This window comes from Pleurodeles waltl, chromosome 2_2 (assembly GCF_031143425.1).
Source record: "Pleurodeles waltl isolate 20211129_DDA chromosome 2_2, aPleWal1.hap1.20221129, whole genome shotgun sequence".
Lineage (NCBI taxonomy): Eukaryota > Metazoa > Chordata > Amphibia > Caudata > Salamandridae > Pleurodeles > Pleurodeles waltl.
Window position 1 is genome coordinate 993,175,030 of NC_090439.1, and position 22,290 is coordinate 993,197,319.

General features: G+C 44.2%; 1 protein-coding gene across 2 annotated transcripts in view; it reads right to left on the reverse strand.

The window, feature by feature from the left end:
• Nucleotides 1-22,290, reverse strand: part of TMEM65 (transmembrane protein 65) — a 188,875-nt gene that overhangs the window by 21,942 nt on the left and 144,643 nt on the right. For both annotated transcript variants that reach the window (XM_069220716.1, XM_069220717.1), the window contains one exon: nt 17,117-17,159. In XM_069220716.1, the coding sequence (XP_069076817.1) occupies nt 17,117-17,159 (43 nt within the window). The remainder of the gene's footprint in view (nt 1-17,116; nt 17,160-22,290) is intronic.

Sequence of the window (22,290 nt, forward strand, 5' to 3'; positions counted from 1 at the left end):
TTGCAAAGTATTCTGGGGATGAGTGGTATTTAACTCTGCTATATACGCCCCTCTCCCATGTTGCTCTGTTGAAACAATCATCAAGTAAAGGATAGCTGTAAAACTTCTTTTTCCAAGAATAGTCATCACCATAAACATGATTTTTGTAAATATTACAGGAGTGACTCAGAGACCAACAGGCAGTGTCCTGTATTGGTATTGTTTGTTTCCCCAGTAGAAAACAATGGTCCTTGAGAGTACGTGAACGTAAGTATCTTGGCCATTCAGTGAGCACAGCCAGTCATCAGTTTGGATAGCTGCCAGGACCCGCGTTCACTGTACTGATCCCAAAAGAAGGCGCCTCTTATTCTTCTGCAGATTTTCTTGGAACACTAACTGGGAAAGATGGGGCTGACATGGTAACAGCAGTGGGAACTGTTGTGTATACTAATTTTCACAATGCACAGTTATCCATGTGTCAGTGGTTCAGTGGTTATCGATCAGTGGTGGTAATGGGGGGAAAGCCTTCTCTCAATCCGAGTAAAGTTTTTTTCTTAAGATATCTCAAAGTACTGCTGCAGTTCACCAAGTTCTTTCCTCTGAAATGTCTTCTCTTTGGAATGAAATGATGACCTAGCCCTATAAGGCTTTAAATATTTTAGCAGCTGAAAGACAACAAGTGGTCTCAGTAGTAAACTAGCATGGCATTCAATGCTTCGGTCACACTACTGCTCATTTTGTCAGTACACTGAGGTCACTGAGACCGCCTGTTGTCTTTCAGCTGGTGCAGGACCACATTATTTCAGAGACTGAATACGTTTTTCCCATCACAAAGGAGATTAATGAACTTGTAGTGGGACCCTAGCTTAAAGATTTGAATAATTAAGATATTGTTTGCACATGGACAGAGTGGAGTGCATGGTCCTGACGTTATTATGGTTGTCCATGGATACTTGACAATTCTGCCACAACCTTGTCAATCAGAGTAAATATGAAGTTCTACTCCAACTGGACAAAGCCTGAAAGCAAGGAGATGCAACTTTCAAACTGGTGCAATAGGAGTAGGTGGCCATGATGGGATTTCACATGCTTGGCTGGTACATATTATTCATTTATGTCTTTTACAGGGGAGAAAGTCCTACTTGCTCCCAATCGAAATTAGCACCTATTAAACATAATAAGGCGCCCTAATGTTATCCAGTAGTGAAAAACAAAGTTAGGAGTTTTTCACTACTAGGACATGTAAGACTTAAAATTACATGGCTAACTTTTAAATTACAATGCACCCTGCCCTCTGGGCCGCTCGCAGCCTACCTTAGGGGTGACAGGTAATAAAAGGAGAGTTTAAGGGTTGGCAAGCAGGTTATTTTGCCATGTCAAATTGGCAATTTAAACCTGCATTCATAATGCAATGGCAGGTCTGGGACAGGTTTTAAGGGGCTACCTATCAGGATGGCACATTAAGTGCTACAGGCCCACTAGCAACGTTTAATTTACAGACCCTGAAAATATGGTATACCACGTTACTAGGGACTGATAAGTAAATTAAATATGCCAATTGGGTGTAAACTAATTTTACCAATTTTTAAGGAGTGAGCTCAAGCACTTTAGAAGTGGTTAGCAGTGGTAAGGTGCACAGAGTTCTATAGCCAGGAAAAACGAATTCAGAAAAATAGGAGTGAGAAGACAAAAAGTTTTGGTGTGACCCTGCGGAGAGGGCTAAGTCCAACTGAACCCAAAATTAGTTGATAGTTTAGTTTTTTTTATAAGCGAATTTTTGTTTTTATGCAAAATAACATTTGTCACACAACAGGGTTGATATGACCTTACAATATAACTGCTGTCCAGCATACCCAACCACCCCAAACATGCTTTATAAAGGAGGCTTACATTCATGTAATTAGTACACATGTATGACAGATTTACAGGTCACCTACCACATTGGTTCCTTGGTGGCCAGTCCATTTAGACCAGATTTTACTGTATTTCCGTGGGCATCCTCTTGCCTCAGACAGGTTTCTCCATTTGGGCACACAAGTCTACTCCCCTCCTCCCGTGAAAAATCGTAGGGGGACAGCTCACCAACCGCTGTTTTGCAATGTCCCTCTTTGCAACCATAAAGACTGTGCTCACAATTGTCAATCTGCTCGGAAGTCTCCCGTCCCCTCCATCATTCCCAGTAGAACCAGCACTGGAGATAGGTCCAGAGCCTGCCCTGCTACCATAGTGAGACCTGACAACACCTGTTGCCAGCAGTGTACAAAAATAGGACAGGACCACACCAAGTGAAAGAAGTCAGTTGGGGATCCATCACAACACCCACATTGGGGCGAGGACTGGAGCCCAGCGCGATGCATGTGAATTGGGGTTAGGTACGCACAATGCAGGTAATACAATTGCACCAATCTCAGTTTAGTCGATATGACAATCACTTGTGGCACTATTAAGACATCCCGCTAGTCCTCTTCATCCACTGGTCCCATCCAGGCTTCCCATCTGGATCTCAGGGGGTGAAGTGTCTCAGAGGCATTTAATACAATTGAATGGTAGATTTGGGAGGTTCCCCTCTTGCCCACCACCCCATCATTATCCTTGTTTCCATGGGACTGAATTCAAGGAATGAGGTAGCATCAGGTATGTGGAATTTCGATGTGTGCCACAATTGCAAATATTTATGAAACTGCATGTGGAACATACAGAACCCTTGTTGGAGTTCCTGGAAGGAATGCATATGGTTCCCGGACCACATGTCCCAAGCATAGTTATGCCAATCGTGTCCCATCGTGAAAACCCCTCCAGAGCATTCATCTCCCTCAACCTGGTCCCCCGCCACAACAGAGTCTGATGCTTAAACGTCCTCCACCACCCAGTATGATGCTGCGCCTCCCTCCACCCCACAAACACCATCCTAGTTCTCTTCTGGGACATTCTAGGATCTCGGGCCATCATATAGAAGATTCATAATGCGGATCGTCCCCAAAGGCCCTAGTTCCAGCGGATAGGCCGTATCTGCCCAGCCCCCCATGAGCCAATCGTGGAGCACGAGAGCCAAGGATGACAGATAGCAGTAGTGCATACTAGACATTCTCAGCCCTCCCTCATACGTGCTTCACTGACAGAGATATCTACTAAGGAGTCTTCTTTTGTTCTGCCAGAGGAAGGCAGCAGCCAATGCGCCCAATCTCTCTGAGCCACTGGGATGATAGTTGTGTGGGAAGATTTTGAAGCATTTAAAGAAAACGTGCCAACACCAACATCTCAAATAGGGCAATACGTCCCAGAATATTAATGGGTAGTGCCTGCCGAGAGAGAGAGATACACACAGACACCTGGGTGGTTAGACACTATATCCGAAAAAGGTAATCAAGGCATTTTGCTGGTATTACAGCCCACTGTTGCACTGGACATGCACAGCCCTTTCTGAATGTTATAGAGGTCTTGTTAGATAAAGCATTTTGAGCAAGTTGTTTCACGTAATGGGTAAGGAACTGAATTAACAGAGGCATGAGAGAACAAACTGATCTTTCCAATCTAAAAAGGTGACAAAAGCAACAATGAGCCCTACCACCAAATATAAGCTTGTGGAAAACTGTTTTGTTTTTTTAAATTCATACTTGAGAAATTTGAAGATTTATTGGATGAAAGAGATGATAGAATCCATAGAACAGTTCTTTCAAATCTAACTCTGATTATCATTTTGATGTCCATTATAAAAAGGTACACAAAACAGGTGCCATAGTACATTGCTTTCCAGGATTACAGCAAGCCATTTTCTACAGTAGATCAAGCCATTATCCAGAAGCATTAGAAAACCTGCAAGATTTAACCTGGCATCTGAACTTCATAATGAACCTCACTGTCAATGTTACGAGGCAGTTGAGAACAAAACTGAAGAGCAAGAAAAGCACAAACTTACAGACAGATGGAGGCATTAAAAAGGGCTGTTTCTGGGGCCAGATCTGCTTAACTGGAGCACTTGCAATCTCCACATAAACTTAATGACATGAACAGAGGATAATTGGAGAATACTGACCAAAAATGCCTAAACCTGATTTATGCAAGGATTCCATGCCGCAAATGGAAACTCCAGAATTGTCATACAATTACTAGTTGTCACGAAACAGCAATATAAACTTGCTGAATAAAAAGTTAAGCATGCCAAGAAATTGTTAGTATTTGAATCAGAAATTCTGTCAGTAGCTGCCAGAATTTAATAATTCGTTATGAAAAAGAAGCCCACACAGACCACAATTACTTAGACTGCTGAATTTTAAAGACCTAAGTAGCCAGATTCGCAAGATAAAACCATACATCAGTGATGAGCAAGGAGACTTCGAACACTAGATTGGTAGCAAGCGTTGGCAGCCTTCACATTGCAACCCAACAAAGTGAATCCACATAAAAAAACAATATCAGTCATGAGAGCAGATTGTGCATGTGTCACAAGTACTTTCAATCAAAGACAATTAGAGAAGAAAGGGTATGAACTAAGACAGCATCTACACATGTCCAACTAAGCAAGAGGAATTTCTCTGGGACTTCATCCTAGATTTTTTCCTTTTTATCAAGTGAAGAAGCAGCAGCATCATCCATAACGTTCTAATCAGAAAATATGCAATCGGGGAGAAGAATTGTTTAGAAATAGCACCCTTCTGAGCAATGAATTCTCAGGCCCTAGACCAGCTCTCCCTTGTGTCAGCCTTCGTCCTGTGTGCTTGCCAACTCTGCCATGCTCTCATATTCTCAAGCTCTCTTGATTCTCTTCTTTTTCTTGTTCTCTTGCCACTTCTCAATTCCCCTCTTTTTCTTGTTCTCTTATTTCTCTTCCTTCCCCTCTATCTTTTGTTGTTGGCGATTTCTGCCTGCTGCCCGTTTGCCGCCTCCTGCCAAACTCCTCGCTGCTGCCTTCCACCTAGTCCCCCTCCAATCGACTCCCAGCCCCCCTCCCTCCCTCCCTCCCTCCTCCCACAACCTACTGGAGGCTGCATTACAACTCCATTAAGCAGGCTCCAGACCACCTGTCCTTATCTTCATCCTGTGTGCTCGCCTACTCTGCCAGTATCTCTTGTTCTCTTGCCACTTCTCTGGATTTCTCTCTTTTTGCCGATGTCTGCCTCCTGCCTGTTTCCCTCCTCCCAACAACTTCTCACTGCCACCTCCTGACTAGTGCTCCTCTCCTTCCTTCGAAGACCTACTTTGCAGAGCACTGCAGCGCAGCAGCGGGGAAGGTGGGCCAAAGGCAAGTCCATCTACGGCCATCCACACCTGGACCACCCCAGGCACCAGGACCACAGGTATCCAGCCTTCATGATTCTACAGCACTGCCTTCCTCCATGTCCTGAACACCGAATACCCAGCGAACACTGCTGCAACGTCACTCCGCACTCTAACCTAAGACCATTATCCTGCGCCCGAAGGACCTTCTCCTGCAGCAGCACGTCTGTGCCCAGACCACCCGACAGCCCCACTCCGACCTCTCACACTCAGCACAAGAAGCAAGCCACCGACTCCACGACCTACTCCTGAAGACATGCTCAATGGGCACCACCCACACACTCAACAGCATATTCCTTACCAAGATCTAGCTGAACCCAGCCTCCACCTCCGCCCTTGGCATCTCCACAGCTGTCCCCGATTGATACAAAATAACTCACCACACCAACAAACCGGTGGGGGAATAGCCATCAATCACAGAGAATCCATACAGTACACCACCACCAATGATGACACCACCCACATGGAACACCTCAATTTCAAATTTAACATGGATGGCAAGACAACCATCAGAGGCACCCTATCATACCAACCCCCTGCCTTTGTGCCAGCTTCGACAACTCCATTGCAGACTTTAATGCACCATTAAATCCAGGGGACTTTCCTCGGCGACCTCAACTTCCACATCGTCAACCAGAGCGGCCACAAAACCACCTACCTCCTCTGCAGCATGAACAGCTGCACACTGACCCAGATCGCCCGCAATCCCACATATACCATGTTAGACTTTTTATCCTTGGCGTGGTCTCCCTTAACTTTTTGCCTCTGTTCCCCAGGTTGTTGATGTGTGCCGGACACTGATTTTACTGTTTTTGTTACTCTGGGCACTTTACCACTGCTAACCAGTGCTAAAGTGCAAGTGCTCCTGTTTAAAATGTGTACGTAATTGGTTCTCCATGATTGGCATATTTGTTTTACTGTTAAGTCCCTAGTAAAGCGCGCTAGAGGTGCCCAGGGCCTGTAAATCAAATGTTACTAGTGGGCCTGCAGCACTGGTTGTGCCACCCACACAAGTAACCCTGTAATCATGTCTCAGACCTGCCACTGCAGTGTCTGTGTGTGTATTTTTACACTGTAAATTCGACTTGGCAAGTGTACCCACTTGCCAGGCCTAAACCTTCCCTTTTCTTACATGTAAGGCACCCCTAAGGGCAGGGTGCAGTGTATGGATAAGGTAGGACATATCCATAATGTGGTTTATATGTCCTGACAGTGAAATACTGCCAACTTCGTTTTTCACTGTTGCAAGGCCTGTCTCTCTCATAGGATAATATGGGGGCTACTTTAAATATGATTAAAGTGTAGATTCCCCTAGAGAGTAGATGGACATGTGGAGTTTGGGGTCCCTGAACTCACAATTTAAAAATACATCTTTTAGTAAAGTTGATTTTGAGATTGTGCGTTTGAAAATGCCACTTTTAGAAAGTGAGCATTTTCTTGCTTAAACCAATCTGTGACTCTGCCTTGTTTGTGGATTCCCTGTCTGGGTCAGTTTGACAGTTGGGTCGTTTTTCACCTCACACTAGACAGTGACACAAAGGGAGCTGGGGTGTAACCTGCATTTCCTGATTAGCCATCTCTGCTAGGAGGGAGGGGTGGAGTGGTCACTCTCCTCTGAAAGGACTGTGCCTGCCTCTGACAATGCAGACTCCAACCCCCTGGTGTGTGTCTGAGGCCTTGCCTGGGCAAGGCAGGATTTCACAAGTAGGTGTGAGTCCCCTTTGAAGAAAGGTGACTTCAAAGACTAAAATGGGTATAAGAAGGGCACCGAAATCTACAGACTTTAGAAACACTTCTGAAACCAAGAGGAACTTCTGCCTGGAAAAGAGCTGATAGCTGAGGAATAAGCGCTGCCCTGCCTGTGACTGTGCTTTGTGGAGCTTTCCTGCAGTGCTGCTTCTGCCAGAGTAAGAGGGCAAAGACTGGACTTTGTGTGCCTTCCATCTTGTGAAGAACTCTCCAAGGGCTTGATTTAGAGCTTGCCTCCTGTTGTTTGAAGTCTCAGGGACAGCAAAGACTTCTCTCTGCCAACACCTGGAGTCTCTGGAGAGACTCCTGCTCTGAAAAGTGGTGCCCTATCCAGTCCCTGGGCACTTGAAAGGAAAGCTGGTGGAAATCCAAGGAAATCGACGTCGGACGACTCCGGACTGACGCCGCTGCTGAATCCGGTGACGCCGTCTGCACCCGACACCATGACCTTCACTGGAACGCGACGCTCTTCGCAGGCCCGACGCCACAGCAGCCCCACTGAAGTCCGCGACTCCGTGGAAGTCGCTGCACCACGTCGTGACCGACGCCACTCGAAGTGCACAGATTCAATGTTTCGCACAGACGCCGCGATCCCCGACTTCGCGCATCGGCTTGTTTTCACTCTTCACCAAAGGTACTGTACTTGGGGGTCTACACAACTCCGTGTCCGGCGCCGCTGGTGTCGGCTTGTTGGGAATGACTCCGTCACGACGCCGTGTTAACATCTCATCGAAGCATTTTTGTTTCCAAGCGCTATTTTGGATTTAATCTCTAAAAAATTCATAACTTGACTTGTGTATGTCGGATTTTTGTCGTTTTGGTCTTGCTTTGTTTAGATAAATATTTCCTATTTTTCTAAACTGGTGTTGTGTCATTTTGTAGTGTTTTCATTGAGTTACTGTGTGTGTTGGTACAAATACTTTACACCTAACGCTCTGAAGTTAAGCCTACTGCTCTGCCAAGCTACCAAGGGGGTAAGCATGGGTTAGCTGAGGGTGATTCTCTTTTACTCTGACTAGAGTGGGGGTCCTTGCTTGAACAGGGGGTAACCTGACTGTCAGCCAAAGACCCCATTTCTAACATACCACACAACAGACATTGGACCCCATTTCCACGTCAAGCAACTCAACATAATAACCTACGCAGATGACACCCAACTCATCCTCTCACTCACAGACGACCCTACCACCACGAGAGCCAACTTCTATATATGCATGACAAACATCATCGGCTGGATGAGGAACTGCCAGAAGCTGAACACAGACAAGACAAAAATACTGTTCTTCAGCAACAACCACCACCACCCATGGAGTGACTCATGGTGGCAATCAGACCTGGGGCCCGCACACATATCCAAAGAGCACGCCATTAACCTCTGACTCATCATAGATAACAAGCTCACTATGAAATTGCAGATCAATGCCATCTCTCCTCTTGCGTCCTCACCATGCGCATGCTATGCAAGATCTTTAAATGGCTACCCCTGCACATCAGATGCACCGTGACCAGCAGACTGGCCTATGGCAACACCCTGTAAGTGGGACTCACTGTACCCTTCTACACAGACTTCAAACCATACAGAATGTGGCAGCTCAACCTGTCTTTTACTCAGGGACTTAGCTTGGTCAGAAACATGTAGTGGGTGGCGAGGGTCGAAGTTCAGATTTTCTAACAATCACGCTAGCACATAATGTTAAAGTACATTATACAACAATGAAAGAGCACAAGAAGGGCTGAAGAGGCAGTGGAAAGGGAGAGGAGTGTAGATTGGTAGGAGTAGAAAGTGAGAGAAAACACTTTTTAAAATAACCAACATTTTTGAAGCCTTCCCAAACAGAGAGGGAAATAGTGTGTACGTTTTCTCTATGTGTACAAAAGCTTCGGTGAAATTCGACAGAAACCTCACTGTAACTGACAGAGCTCCTGTACTCAACTTTTTAATCACAAAATAAATTATTGGTGGGGGTGTAACACCCCAAATACCCCCTCTGAAGCTATGCCTCTACCTCCCAAAATGAACCAACATCACCTCCCATCTCATGTAACTCCACTAGCTCCCTGTACAGAAGAGATGCCAATTCAAGGTGCTACACAGCACCATACTATCTGCTCTCTCTCAGATTTCCAAAGAGCATTCAGGACCTGGATGTTTGAATGAGGACCCCGAGACCAGCAAGCGCCTGGACACTATGGGCCTGATTCTAACTTTGGAGGACGGTGTTAAACCGTCCCAAAAGTGGCGGATATACCACCTACCGTATTACGAGTCCATTATATCCTATGGAACTCGTAATACGGTAGGTGGTATATCCGCCACTTTTGGGACGGTTTAACACCGTCCTCCAAAGTTAGAATCAGGCCCTATATCTGGTGATTAGCAGCACTATATAAATTCTGTCTGATTGATTGGTGATACATTGTGATATTCAATATCAGGTTTAGTGACAACAATGGTAGTGACCAACTATACTTGAATTAAACTTAAATCAAAATAAAAAAAATATTTATGAAAGAAGGGGGAGTGAGCAGAGGTAAACTTACACAAATTGCTTTTTGTTTCAGACAGGGCATCAAAGGTGCTCTCTATATGTCTTTGTCTATACCCCAGCCCTCTTGAAAAGCCTAAACCTTCAAAACTGATGCATAAATTGGTTGGCAGGAGTCAACAGCCCTAAGGAGCACACTAAAACTATTATCTTTAATGTGTTCCAATGCAGTCTGCCTTCTCAAATAGAGTTGGGACTAATTAAAAGGCATGTCTATCAGGGAGGCATGACCATCGCTGGAGAATCATGTGGCTCGTGGCCACACGGGTCTATGAAAGACAACACTGGTACTGAAAACTAGAGTCAGAACGCATAATGACTGGGGCCAAAAAGGCATTGCAGAGAGGACCAGAAGTGTGATCATTATTTGCAGCATGGCCTCTTTGAAGGCCTTGATTTACTGCAGGGTCAACAGCCTCAAAATTCAGGGCACATCAGACCAACTGAGGAATTGTTTCCATGGCCGGAGACCTCAAAGGGGTATGACTTACATTGCCCCAAACCTGAGCCTTCTCCTTGGAGTCAGAGCGGCAGGTCGTGGGCAAGTCCTGCTTCACTTTCTTTTGCAAGCACTTAGATTTAGACCTCTACTTGCCAGAGGACTTTGAGAGCAAATTTGAGTGGTTGAAGGACAGGATGGGATACAGAGTCCAGGCCTGTGACTTGGAGCATGAGAGGGACTGCTTGAGTTTAGACATACAACTTTGCCAACAGATCAGGATCGTCTTCGGGGGGCACACTTATCATACAACTTAAAAATTGTTTACAACACATGGGGGTCAGTTACTAGCATGGCCTGAAAGTCAGTTTCAGCGAGGACATTTTTTCCTGGCACAGTGTTTTTTTTTGCTGGTTATCTGAACAAAGTGAGAGAAGATCTCTGGATTAGCGCTGGAAAGAGTGAAAATAAACTAACTGAAGTCAGCAGAAAGGAGTTGCCCACATATGAAGCACCGCTCCGTTATTTCAAGGCAGTATGGAGCCCGCATGGACTCGCACAATACCGCCCATAGGTCACCCTTTTGGTTGTAAGCATATGCATTTAGGGGCTATAATCCAGTTACCATGAAAGTCTTTTTGTATATAATTCTAATCTATTCTTGCAGTCTAATATAGCGTGTGGCTACCCGAAGGCCTCCCACTGATGTTACAGACACTGAGGATGGACTGATGGTACTGGCAGGAGGAATCAGGCACTGAAAAGCCAGGTCTTCAGAACCTTGAGGAAAGGAAGCTCATGCTCCAGAAGACGCAGTTCCAAGGGTAAGGTGTTCCAAAGCCTGGGGGTCAGAAAAGAAGTAGACTGCCCTCCCCCAGCAGGACCTACGAATCATGGGGATTTTTAGCCAATGGGCTGACGGGGAGCAAAGGACTCTCCCCGGATGATATGGGCGGGCTAAGAGTCTTGGCAAAAGGGGGCCCTTGTTATGGACTGCCCTATAAATAATACAAAGAGACTTGAACTGCACTCAGCGTTCCACCAGAAGCCAGTGTTAAGTCCCTCAGGACCTTAAAGGCCGAGGCATGTTTAGGAACGCTCATCAGGGTGCGAGGGGCCGCATTCTGCGCTATCTGCAACTGCCTGATGACATAACATGGTGAGCCCAAGAACAGGGCATTCCAATAGTCAAGACGGGCTAAGACAACGGCCTGAATGACCATTCTTCTAGCGATAAAGGGAAGGAGATAGAAGACCTTTCGCAGCAATTTCAGAATGCCATTACAACTAGTGACTATTTATTTTTTTCACTTGAGTCCCAAGTAAGGCAGGAATCAAGCCTAAACCTGAGATTCCTTATTGGATTTTTATGGGTGGGTAGGTAGCTAAGACTGCCTGAAAAAGAGCTAAAGGCTGGGACACTAAGAGTATTGCCCAACAACATAACCTCAGTTTTGTCTTCATTGAGTTTCAATATACAACCCGCCATCCAGCTGGCAACTTCATGGAGACAGGTGGTCAGAGATACAAAACTAGAATTACGGTCCAGGGAAATGGACTTGACGTGCTGGGTGTCATTAGCATAGGAAACAAATGATAGTCCATGGACTTGAACAATGTCAGCCAAGGGGCGTAGATAGAGGTTGAATAAGGTGGGACTCAGGGAGAAACCCTGGGGAACTACACAGCAAGAGGAAAGGCTGGACCGGGAAGGATCAGTTCTGCAGGAAGGAAGCCAGTGTGGGGCTCTGCCCCCGATACCGATGCTGCAAGAGAGTAGAATGGTCTATGGTATCAAAGGCAGAACTAGGATCTAACAGAATTATGGCTGTAAAACTACCTTGATCCAAGAGGCTTCTGAGTTCCTCTACCACTGCCAACAGCGCTGTTTCTGTACTATGTAGAAGGCGAAAGCCCATCTGGGTAGAATGTAGCAGCGCATTCATGCTATGGGGAAGTATTCTTAAGACTTCAGTAGAATTTGGGTTACTTTATCTTTATATCACCTGCTCTTAAAAATGTGACTATTTAAAGTAAGACAAGTTGAAATACACACTAGGCTTTTGACATCAGTTAGTTATAAACGAAAATAGGACCGAAACTCTAAGGTACCAAAGGACAGCCCCGGACAAGAGGCATACATCTGTTCGAGAATAAGTGAAAACGGCACTCAAATCAGTGGACTTAGTACAAAGGGAAAATACCACATTTGACCCACTGTAGTGTGGTTTTCCTTTCTTTTCTGCACAGGCTGCTTCCATTTACACAATCTCTCTCAGAAGAGATGGTACAGCTAAGGCCCTGGTCACCAAGCCTGCTACCCTAACTGCTTCTTAACAATGTATGTATATAGTGGTTTAAAGGGATATTGCTCTTTCAAAGGTATTAACAATTTTCAGGACAATTTTCAAGGAGACTATAGCCTGGTACCTATTCAGCCAAAGAACTGGAAGAAAGTCAGAGGATATGGGCAAAGGCTTTTTAGTCAATGGTCAGATCCAATTTGTATGAACAGTGACCATCATATGGCCAGGAATAGAGAAAGGCTCGGGTAGTACAGGACAAAACCTTGCAACTAAACACTTTTTCTTCACTCTTTAGGAGGTATTCACATATGTTCAAGCTATAGAGGAACATTCTCTGAAAAGCTAGTAGATCGCATTAAGGTTTGCTGCACCAACTTCTCTTTATCAGTACTTGAGTCAAGTGAATTTGATATTAAACGAATAGTCAATTGCAGACACTCTCACTGGCTTGCATATCAGAGGAACACTGCAGGGAACCTTTGTGCTATTCCAGAAACAGAATAGAAGATTCCCAAGACAGGCAATGTAGGCTCTTTTGAGAGTTAGATGATAGTGAGGGTAAAATGCAACTAAATAAACTGGATAGTGTGACCTGGTGAATACTATCCACTAGTCAGATGCTATTCTCCTCTTACCAGAAAGCATGGAAGATGCTGTCAATCGGCACAAGAAGGCAGTCAATTTTGTTATGTCTAATGGAAAAGCTTTGCTATACCGCCGTTTCATTCTTCCTTGGAGATTCTTTGTTACACGTGTCTGCATGAAATATGGCAAAGTGAGTTGTATGAACAATCTTGTGAAATACTGCCTTGGGTGTTAGTTGCATTTAAAACAATATGCAATGTACAATTTTCATTAGCACAAACATAGCCTTCCAAGGACCTGAGCAGGGATGTAAAATCCACCAAATCTTAGGAGTTGCAGTATATTCACCACTGGCAGAATTACTACTGAAGGTCACACTGCTGAAAGAGTTGCTGCCTCCATGTTGCGTTATGGCCATCATAATTTCTATACAATGTACAGGGACTTTTTAAATCAAATGCTAGATCAAGCCTAAGTTTTCTGCACAGGGAAAACCTGTCTAAATTTTTTTGTAAGGTCTTTTAAGTGCGGAAAGTTTGTAAGAAACAGCCCAACCACTTGATTAAATATCTGGCACAGCTTCCACAAGACATCTAGACAACATCACTCCCCCAACTAACTGCAGTCAGTGCCTGCTGATTTTTACCATCCTTCACTGTCATGTTAACCGCTATATTCTGTTGCTCAACCAACAAGGTACCATAAAGGTGTTATTCCAGTGCCACCAATAAGCACCTGATTCACTCAATTTCCATTTGAAATATTTAAGCTGTTAACATCACAAACTCATGAGCTGCAGACATTATCTATGAATGACCGTAAATATGCTGGGCTTATGCGATTTTAAAACATTTGTGGCTAGGAGTGGGAACAAAAGTTGATGAAGGTACTTGAATCTTAGTGTTGCTTCTTAGGGACTTCAATGGAAAAAGAATTCCACAGAAGCTGGGAGTAGCTCGAAACATCCCAGATGGTCTGCTTTGGAGACGAGCAAGACATCATGGAGGGGATTTCCGAACTGGTGCAGGTGCCTAGACCAATACATGTCCCATCAGGAATCACTCTTGAACGGTAACGCGCCCCATCAGGAAACACTTTGGAAAGGACCAAGCTAACATTCTTATACTACATGATTTACTAAAATACATATGCCTGTGACGTGTACAATGGAACGCCGTCGTGAAACTCGCTGCAGAAGTCTTGAATTTAATTGATATTATCTCCACCGGATAAGATATCCCCCCGGTACACAGCACTTAAAATGCTGGCCCATTTAAACGCCAGGCATTAACATTGATCACGGAGACGGTAGCACTTATACATCCTGTGCTATCACAATGTTTATTTTTACTACATTGATGATCACTGGAAAACAGACATTTACTAGTCAGGTTATTGTGCAATTCATTTGCTGAACAGTGGAAACAGAAATGCCTGCAAGGCTATCTGTTGAAATGTCACACTGAGCTATATCGCCACTCTGGCAAAGAGAAAGGAAGATGAGTCACATTCTGGGGTTTGATGGGAGTTGGAAGCTACAGGGCACGGCTCGTATACTTTTGTTGTTTCTTTAGATAGGACATAAGTTCTGTCCTCGTTGTGCCAGAAACAAAACAAAAAAAACTACACGTTAGTGCAACGTTGAAGCACGTTTTGTTATAAACCTCGTCTAGAGCACAGATTCTAACAATCAAAGTATTATACAAGCCTGTGAGAGGAAAAAAAACAGGCCGAGTGAAGCTTTGAAGAGGCAATGAGAGATCGGGTAGGCCAAAACATACAAAATTACCTTTATGATCTAGTTGATGATCAGAAATTAGAGGTGCATAAATAACACAAGGCAGGTAGTAGGCACTCTTTCATAGGTAGCACGAATCCTGAGGGCATCGCATTTATACAGACTACAACTATCAACAGGCATTTGCAATGCAATAGGTCTCACATCTGTGAAATTTAGAGCTCTTGGCTCTGCAAATTTTACCTACATGTTTTGGTTTGGAGTGAAGTGGATTCACGAACAGAGACGCAGCTGCAACACTGTCTAGAGCAGTGTTTTCCAACCTTTTGACTCCTGAGGACCCCCAATGAATCATTACTGGAAGCCGGGGACCCCCAAGCAGTTTGTACGATTAAATATCAAATATTAAAACAGTAATTCGCCAACAAATACACAAACAAGTACACATCAAAGAAATACTCTAATTACTAAAGATATAATTATTTTTTATTGAAAAAATATGCAAAAATTGAAAAAATGTTAATGTGAAGGTCGGTGCTGCATCTCGGCGACTAACTTTCAATGTTTGCTTTTATTTAGGAAAGCTGAATCCTCGGGTTCGAGTCTACATTTGCCACGTAATTTCTGTTTTTTATTTTTTAGGTTTATAAGATCTGAGTAAGCTTTTTCAAATAAATATGTGGTAGGGAAAGGAAGTATAACCATAAGGGTCTCTCACATCTCCATAACCCCTTTGCCACATGTAATTCACTTGCTTTATAGCACCTCTCATACCAGTGGAGGTTGTCAGAGCACTTTACAGGGGACTACTAGGTGTAGGATTCACAGGACATCCACACTGGTAGGCATTTTTTAAGAGTGCTTGATCTGGAGAAGCACAAGGATTCAGAACATAATAGTGGTTAGTCTTGACTTTAATAATAAGGAGGTATTTCTTCTTAAGCAAACCTTTTTAAAGCTGCAGGAGGAAAATGAAATACTGGGGGAAAAAACGTAACTTTCTAATTTGTGCCATGCAGTTTGCATGCAGCTCTTTGATGGCAGTTTATAGCTCACTGTGCTAAAATACAATTGCAACTTATGAACTGCTCAGGAACAAAATAATCTCTGTAACAAAAGCAGTAACCTACCGTGCTATCCGCGTAAAATACAGTTCTTTGCATGATACACGTTCTTTGCAGCAGGCATACTAACCATCTGAGCTACCTTAGATGATTTAATACTGTCACTAGACAAACCTTCCATCTCTCTCCAGCAGGTACATTAATCACCAGGTTTATCTTGACGCTTTTATTTTTGCCCCATCAAACAATGCCGGATGTACAAGGAACAATGCAGTGCTTTCAAAACTGCTACACAAAAATAGTAATAAATATAAAAACACACACTTTTCTGTCAGAGGAACCAGCTGAAGTTGAAAACCACTGGCCTACAGGACAAAAAATGATGAATTACCACTGGGACAAGAGAAGCAGCTGGCAGCACTGTCTATAGGACTTGGAATGAGGAATTACCACTGGGACAAGAGAAGCAGCTGGCAGCACTGTCTAGAGGACGTATAATGAGGAATCACCACTGGGACCAGAGAAGCAGCTAGCAGCACTGCCTAGAGGACTTAGAATAAGGAATTACCGACAGTACCAGAGAAGAAGCTTGCAGCACGTCCTAGAGGACTAAGAATGGGGAATAGTCACTGAGACTAGAGAAGCACCTGCAGCACAGTCTACAGGACAAAAAATTATGAATTACCACTGGGACCAGAGAAGCAGCTGCAGCACTGCCTAGAGAACTTAGAATGAGGAATAACCACTGGGACCAGAGAAGCAGCTGCAGCACTGTTAAGAAGTCTTTAGAATGAGGATGACAAAGTGGATGAGTGTGTGTCTGCAGAGGGTGCAAAACATGCACACAGCCAATCATTTCTAGAACAACAGTGGAGGGAAAAATGGCTTGGAAAACGTCAATTAAGTATACCCAAGCAGAGGCACAAGAACAATCGAAACCTAAAACCTTTGGTGCCTTTCTAAACAGGTTTCACTCGTGTGGTGTGAACACATTTCTATGAACAACCAAAAGAACACTAAGGTTGCAATGCCCAGATAGGAGGAGGGGCCAACAAAAATGTTCTCTTAGTAAAATCTCCAGCTAGGGAACAAAGCACCCACAGGCCGGACCATGTAGTAAAATGCATCAATAAAAACGAAACATTTAAGACAAGCACAACAAAGAACGAATAGGAATAGGGGGCATGGTTAAAGCCAGTATACTAAATACAGCATATCTTGCAGCACTGTCTTGCAGACAGTGCATGCACGCTGTCTAGGTTCGACCTAAAACGTACACATCTGGCCATGTTCACAGATGAGGTGTATTTGTTTATATTTGTTAATGGAATTTATCCGTTTCGAATATTAAATTACTTTCTTGAACTTAAATACAAACAATACAAAAACTGATTCATAATAAATTATCGAGACAGTAGCGTCTATAACCAACTCACCCCAATCCAGCTAAATCGGATACAAGGTTTCCTAAGGCAGCAGCTGAAACAAAATAAATATTTTCATTAAAACACAATGAATACTGAACAAGTATAGAGATGTTAACTCACTAGAGTGCAGGCTTTGTAAAACAAAGTGGCAAGTTTATGGACAACCTCTGGAGACGACAATGCATACATACTGTCAAGTGAATCTTTACACAAACCAACAATTCTATACATTTAAAAGTAGCCTAATGGAGAGAATAAGAAACAGTCATACAATTTATATCCAACTGTGATGAGGATGGTGATGACATAATACAATAAACAGTCCTTGAACCATCACGTGATCAAGGAGGAGGTAAGTTGGGCTGGGACTGGGACTGTTTTAAGGGTAGGGGGGTTGGGGTATTTTCAGTTTTAGGGGGTGGGGGTCGGGGTAATTTTTGTTTCAGGGGCAGGGGTGGGGAGTCAGAGTATTTTTACTTTTTGGGGGTGGGGGTCGGGTCTTGGGGGCAGGGCATTTTTTGTTTTATGGGCGGGGTTGAGGGTAGGGGTATTTTTAGTTTTTGGGGGCTGGGGTGGTTTAGGGGCAAGGGTGGGGAGGGGGGGTCGGGGTATTTTTAGTATTTGGGGGTGGGGGTTGGGGTGGTTTAGGTTTTAGGGGTGGGATGGGCGTTGGGGTGCTTTAGGTTTTAGGGGTGGGGTTGGGGTGGTTTTAGGGGCGGATGAGGGGTTGCAGTAATTTTAGGGGTGGGTGGTTGTGGGGGTCGCGGTAATTTTTAGGGGTGGGGGGTCAGGAGGGACACATGCTGGAACCACGCATGCCGTTCATTAATGCCTTTACCAGGAATGCCTTTACATCGAAAAATCGTTGTTAAGGCATTCGTGGTAAAGGCATCAGTGGTAACAACGAGGTCGTTGTTCCGACCTCGTTGTTCAGGCATGCGCGGTTCCAGCATGCGTTGTTCCAACGTATAACCGTGGTACCCCTGTGCAATCCAGCACTAGCTGGAGACATGGGGTTAAGAGTGCAAGGGTAATTACTTACTCTCGATTATATTCTTCATGCAGTGCCCAACCACCGCACACATCTCCTACAACTATACCACCCAGTAGTATTTTTCCACAGCCTTCAACTAAACAATAGACTATGTTACACTTTAGAAGTGAACTAGACTGAAGGTACATCCAAATCAGTCTACGAAAGTCATGGATGTCCAAACAATGGCTATAGAAAGTCCCTTTGCTTGCTACTTTGTAGATGCCTTAGCACATAACTATTTTTCTACTACAACAATAGCACTCAGTAGTTGCTATCCACAGCCTTCAACTAAATAATAGAATATATTAAACTTAAGATGTGACATAGACCAAAGGTACATCCAAATCATTCTATGAAAGTCATGGATGTCCAAACAATGGCTATAGAAAGTCTCTTTGCAATTTGTAGACGCCTTAGCACATAACTATTTTTAGAAGAGAGAGAAGTCACAGTATTGCAAACAACATAATAAATGTACAGGAAATTTTAATTAAGTTAAAGCATAAAAATCGATATTATCATGACCAGTGCTCTAGCTAATAAAAACATACATATCAGAAGATAATTCTGCTAACATACAGAGGTGGCTCCTCTGCTATGGCGGAGGGTCGTCACCCCCCCACCAGTCCCCCTCTCCCACCATCAGCAGCAAAACTTTTACGATAAAGCCATAATAAACTGTGTTTATTATGGTGAAAGGGGTGGGGCCACGGGCAATGACAGGGACGGATGGGGAGTGCACAGCTCTTCTTCAGTGCCTTGGGCCGGCCAAAACACACATGCGCACTGTGCTCTCTCCAACCTGGCACTGTGTTCCAGGTTGGAGACAGCAGGCAGAGGGCTCCCACTCTGTCTCGGAGCACGATCCTAACGCAGCTACCAGCAGCATGAAAGCAGTGTTGGGATTGGCTATAGGGCAGGCTGTGAATCTGTGCCTGCAGTGAGGAGAACGGAGCAGCGTGGCGCAGCGAGTCGATTATAGGAAGGTACTTTTTTTAAATTATATATTTTTTTTTGGGTCGATCCCCTCCCCCCGTCACGTGCCACACCGCGCCGCCCCCCTCACGACCCGCCCCTGCTAAAATATAACAGAAACAAGGCATTTTGATGCTGTAGAATGCAACATGGTTCAGCTACAGTGCAGTTTGTAAGTCAGCATATCACAAAAAAATATCATCTTACAAAGAAATTGTAGCCAGAATATCAACCACCACAATATCGTGAAGGTAATTTCACAGAGGCAAAAAATAGATTTACTGATCTTAAACCTGTAACTTGAATATGTATATCATCAAGGTACAAGCTTGTGGAGTTAAGATTAGTACATCTCTACTTACCAATATATAATGACCTTCACAATGGTGTGGTTGTCGATTTTCGATTCTATTTTACCAGAACGATATTTAAAGCACAATAGTTTAGTAGAATACCTGGAAAAATGGCAAAAGTAAAGACAATATACAAGACTGATATCTCACTCAGGATAATCTCAGAGCAACATCTACAAAGAAGCTTGGCTGGAAGGGTGTATAAAGATGCAAGTGGTGTGGGAGGTAACTGTGACCACCAAGATCACCCAGAAGCTCGAGGGATTCATTCATTGTTCCTTTACCGTCCTGGGTTCCACTTTCCGAAACCAACCTAGCTCACTTGATACTACCGGTTGATCCTCACCGGTAGGGTGCACAAGAGTGTTTAAAGAAAGTGATGCGCGCACCCTCTGACAGACATTTACTCCAAAGAATTTTTACTATGTACATGTTTTTCATTTGTTTCCCCAAAATGATTTCAGCAAATATATCCCTGAGCCTTCTCTGGGTGTGGATACTTTTATGGAATTATTCATAACCTATATATTTTACAGCACTTGACGTCTTAAGGATAGAGATTAAAAAAAATAAGTATTGGCCTAAGACTTAACTTCTATGTAACATCATGAAAACAGGAATAGGCTGCTTCCTCCTACCTTAACATCCCTCATATGACAATAATATTCTTTGCACTTGTGCACTGACCCATAGGATGGAAATAACACTTTTACACTTTTCTTTTTCAAACAGGTACAATGGTGGGTGAGGAGGCACAGCAAGCCAGGGAAGATAGTGGACAAACCAATGCTCTGCTAAAAGCCCAATAACCATCCTTGTAAAAATAAGTCTATCAAATGCGAAATTATATCCTGAGAAATACATTATCTAATGACTGTAAGGAAGATCTGTGGATTACTCTCCCAAAAAGAAAACTGTAGCTATGATTCTAGAAGGTGATGATATGAGAGGATTGGCCCGACTGTCCTGCAACAGGAATTACAACTGTGGCGAGGTTCTGGAGACTAGATGAGCAACTGAGAATGGGCACTGGCTTAGAAGTTTAAAAGTGACACAACGGGCACTCCCTTCCTCTGTCTCGCCCAGGTGAAGGATGGCAGGAAGACTCTCAGAGGAGCAGGGCTCCTGTGATTGGTGAACACAGCAGGCTACATGCTCAAGTGAAAGAAGGCTACTTGGGAGACAGTCTAATCGCGAAGATGCGAGAGGCATGACACAAGAGAGCCGGAGGGGTGAGTGAGAAGAATGTTAAGCAAGCAGAGTGCCAGGAAGAAGTCAAAGACCCAGGTAACCGAGTAAGTGCCCGGGCTGAGACCAGCCTGCTCATGCCAATCAGTGCATTAGCAGGCACAGATGATCACTTTGGAATAAAGATGGAAATCACAGAGGTAAAAGTAGGAGCTATGGTCCTGCCAGGGCTTACTGAATGCAAAGTCCACGAAGGAGGGTGAAGCGAGGGTATATGAAGTGAAAGACACCAGGGAGGCTGTAAATACAAAGGTAGCCATACCAGAAAGCCCCCAAATAATTTGAAGAAAGAGTAGACGATACATATAGGAGGGCCAGGACGAGCAACCCTAGAGTAATGTGTCTACCGATGGAAGTGACAAAGAAATAGGACAACAGCTAGAATGGTTCCTGGAGAACTGACAGGAAGACAATAGTACAGACTGAGAAAGGTTCACCGTGCTTTGTGGTGAAGGGGGCCCCAACTGTTTCAGGGGTGGAAGGAGGGCAACTCCCTGCCATAAGTAGAGCTTCTTCAGCCCTTTCATAGAGAGGGGGGCACTGTGCTAAAGACAGCTAGAAAACCACAAAGGTGATGCTCGAGTTGTCCCATACAATGATTTTTTCCAAACCACAATAGGCAAGTAATGAAGCAGGAAATCCTTTGACGAGATTAAGAAAAAACTCCTAGCTAAGCAAATGCCATTTGCTCCTCTTCCCTGTTACACGTAGGTAATACACAGCTGTCTGTTTTGACACAGTGAAGGAGGCATGGGAGCAGGCAAAGGAAACAAGAGACTTACTAAAGAAATGAGAGTGAGATGAGAGAGGGGGAGAGAGAGAGGCTACCTGAAGCAAGCTATACCAAGAATAGGTAGAGATCACAACAAAGGTGGTGTACACAAAAGGACGGTGATAAAGAGGAGATGGAACTGATGATTTGGGAGGTCTGGGGGGTAGGGGGTGAGGGAGAACATGGGAAAAGTTGGTACCAATAACAAGGGACTTGAAGGAGAAGAGCCAGCTGGAATAGCGCCTCCACAAAATGAAGATGCGGAGAATGAATAGGTGAGTAGAGGAGTGGCCCATAGGCAAAAGACCCAGCTATGTTTATGGAGGGTGGTATTATACATGCCTCCAGTATTAGGGAGAGAACAGTTTTATTGCCTCCAGGATGAAGTGTGGAGAGGGAGCACATGGAGAAGTTTAAGTTCATAGGAGAAAGCTGCAAGGGAGGCAGGGAAGGGTAGTGAAGCAGATCGTAGGATCACACTGGGTGGAAGGTTGTGCACAAACCAACAAATTATCTCTTTTCCACTGAGAAAGAAACATAATTGGCTTAGAAAATTACCAAAAATCAAAGATGGGCTTAACACTCAGATGTGGCATGTAAATGGGCTGGGACACAAATTAAGAGGGAAACAAGCAAAATCTGAGAAGGCATAAAGTAGACATACAGCTCCTCCAGGGGACATAATTGACAGTCACAGGATACAAGTTCCTAGTCAGAGGTAGATACGAATTGCTAGCAAGTGTGGGATTCAGTGGGGTGTGGGGGTTTTGGGGGGTGGGGGTGGGAGGTGAGCAGTCAA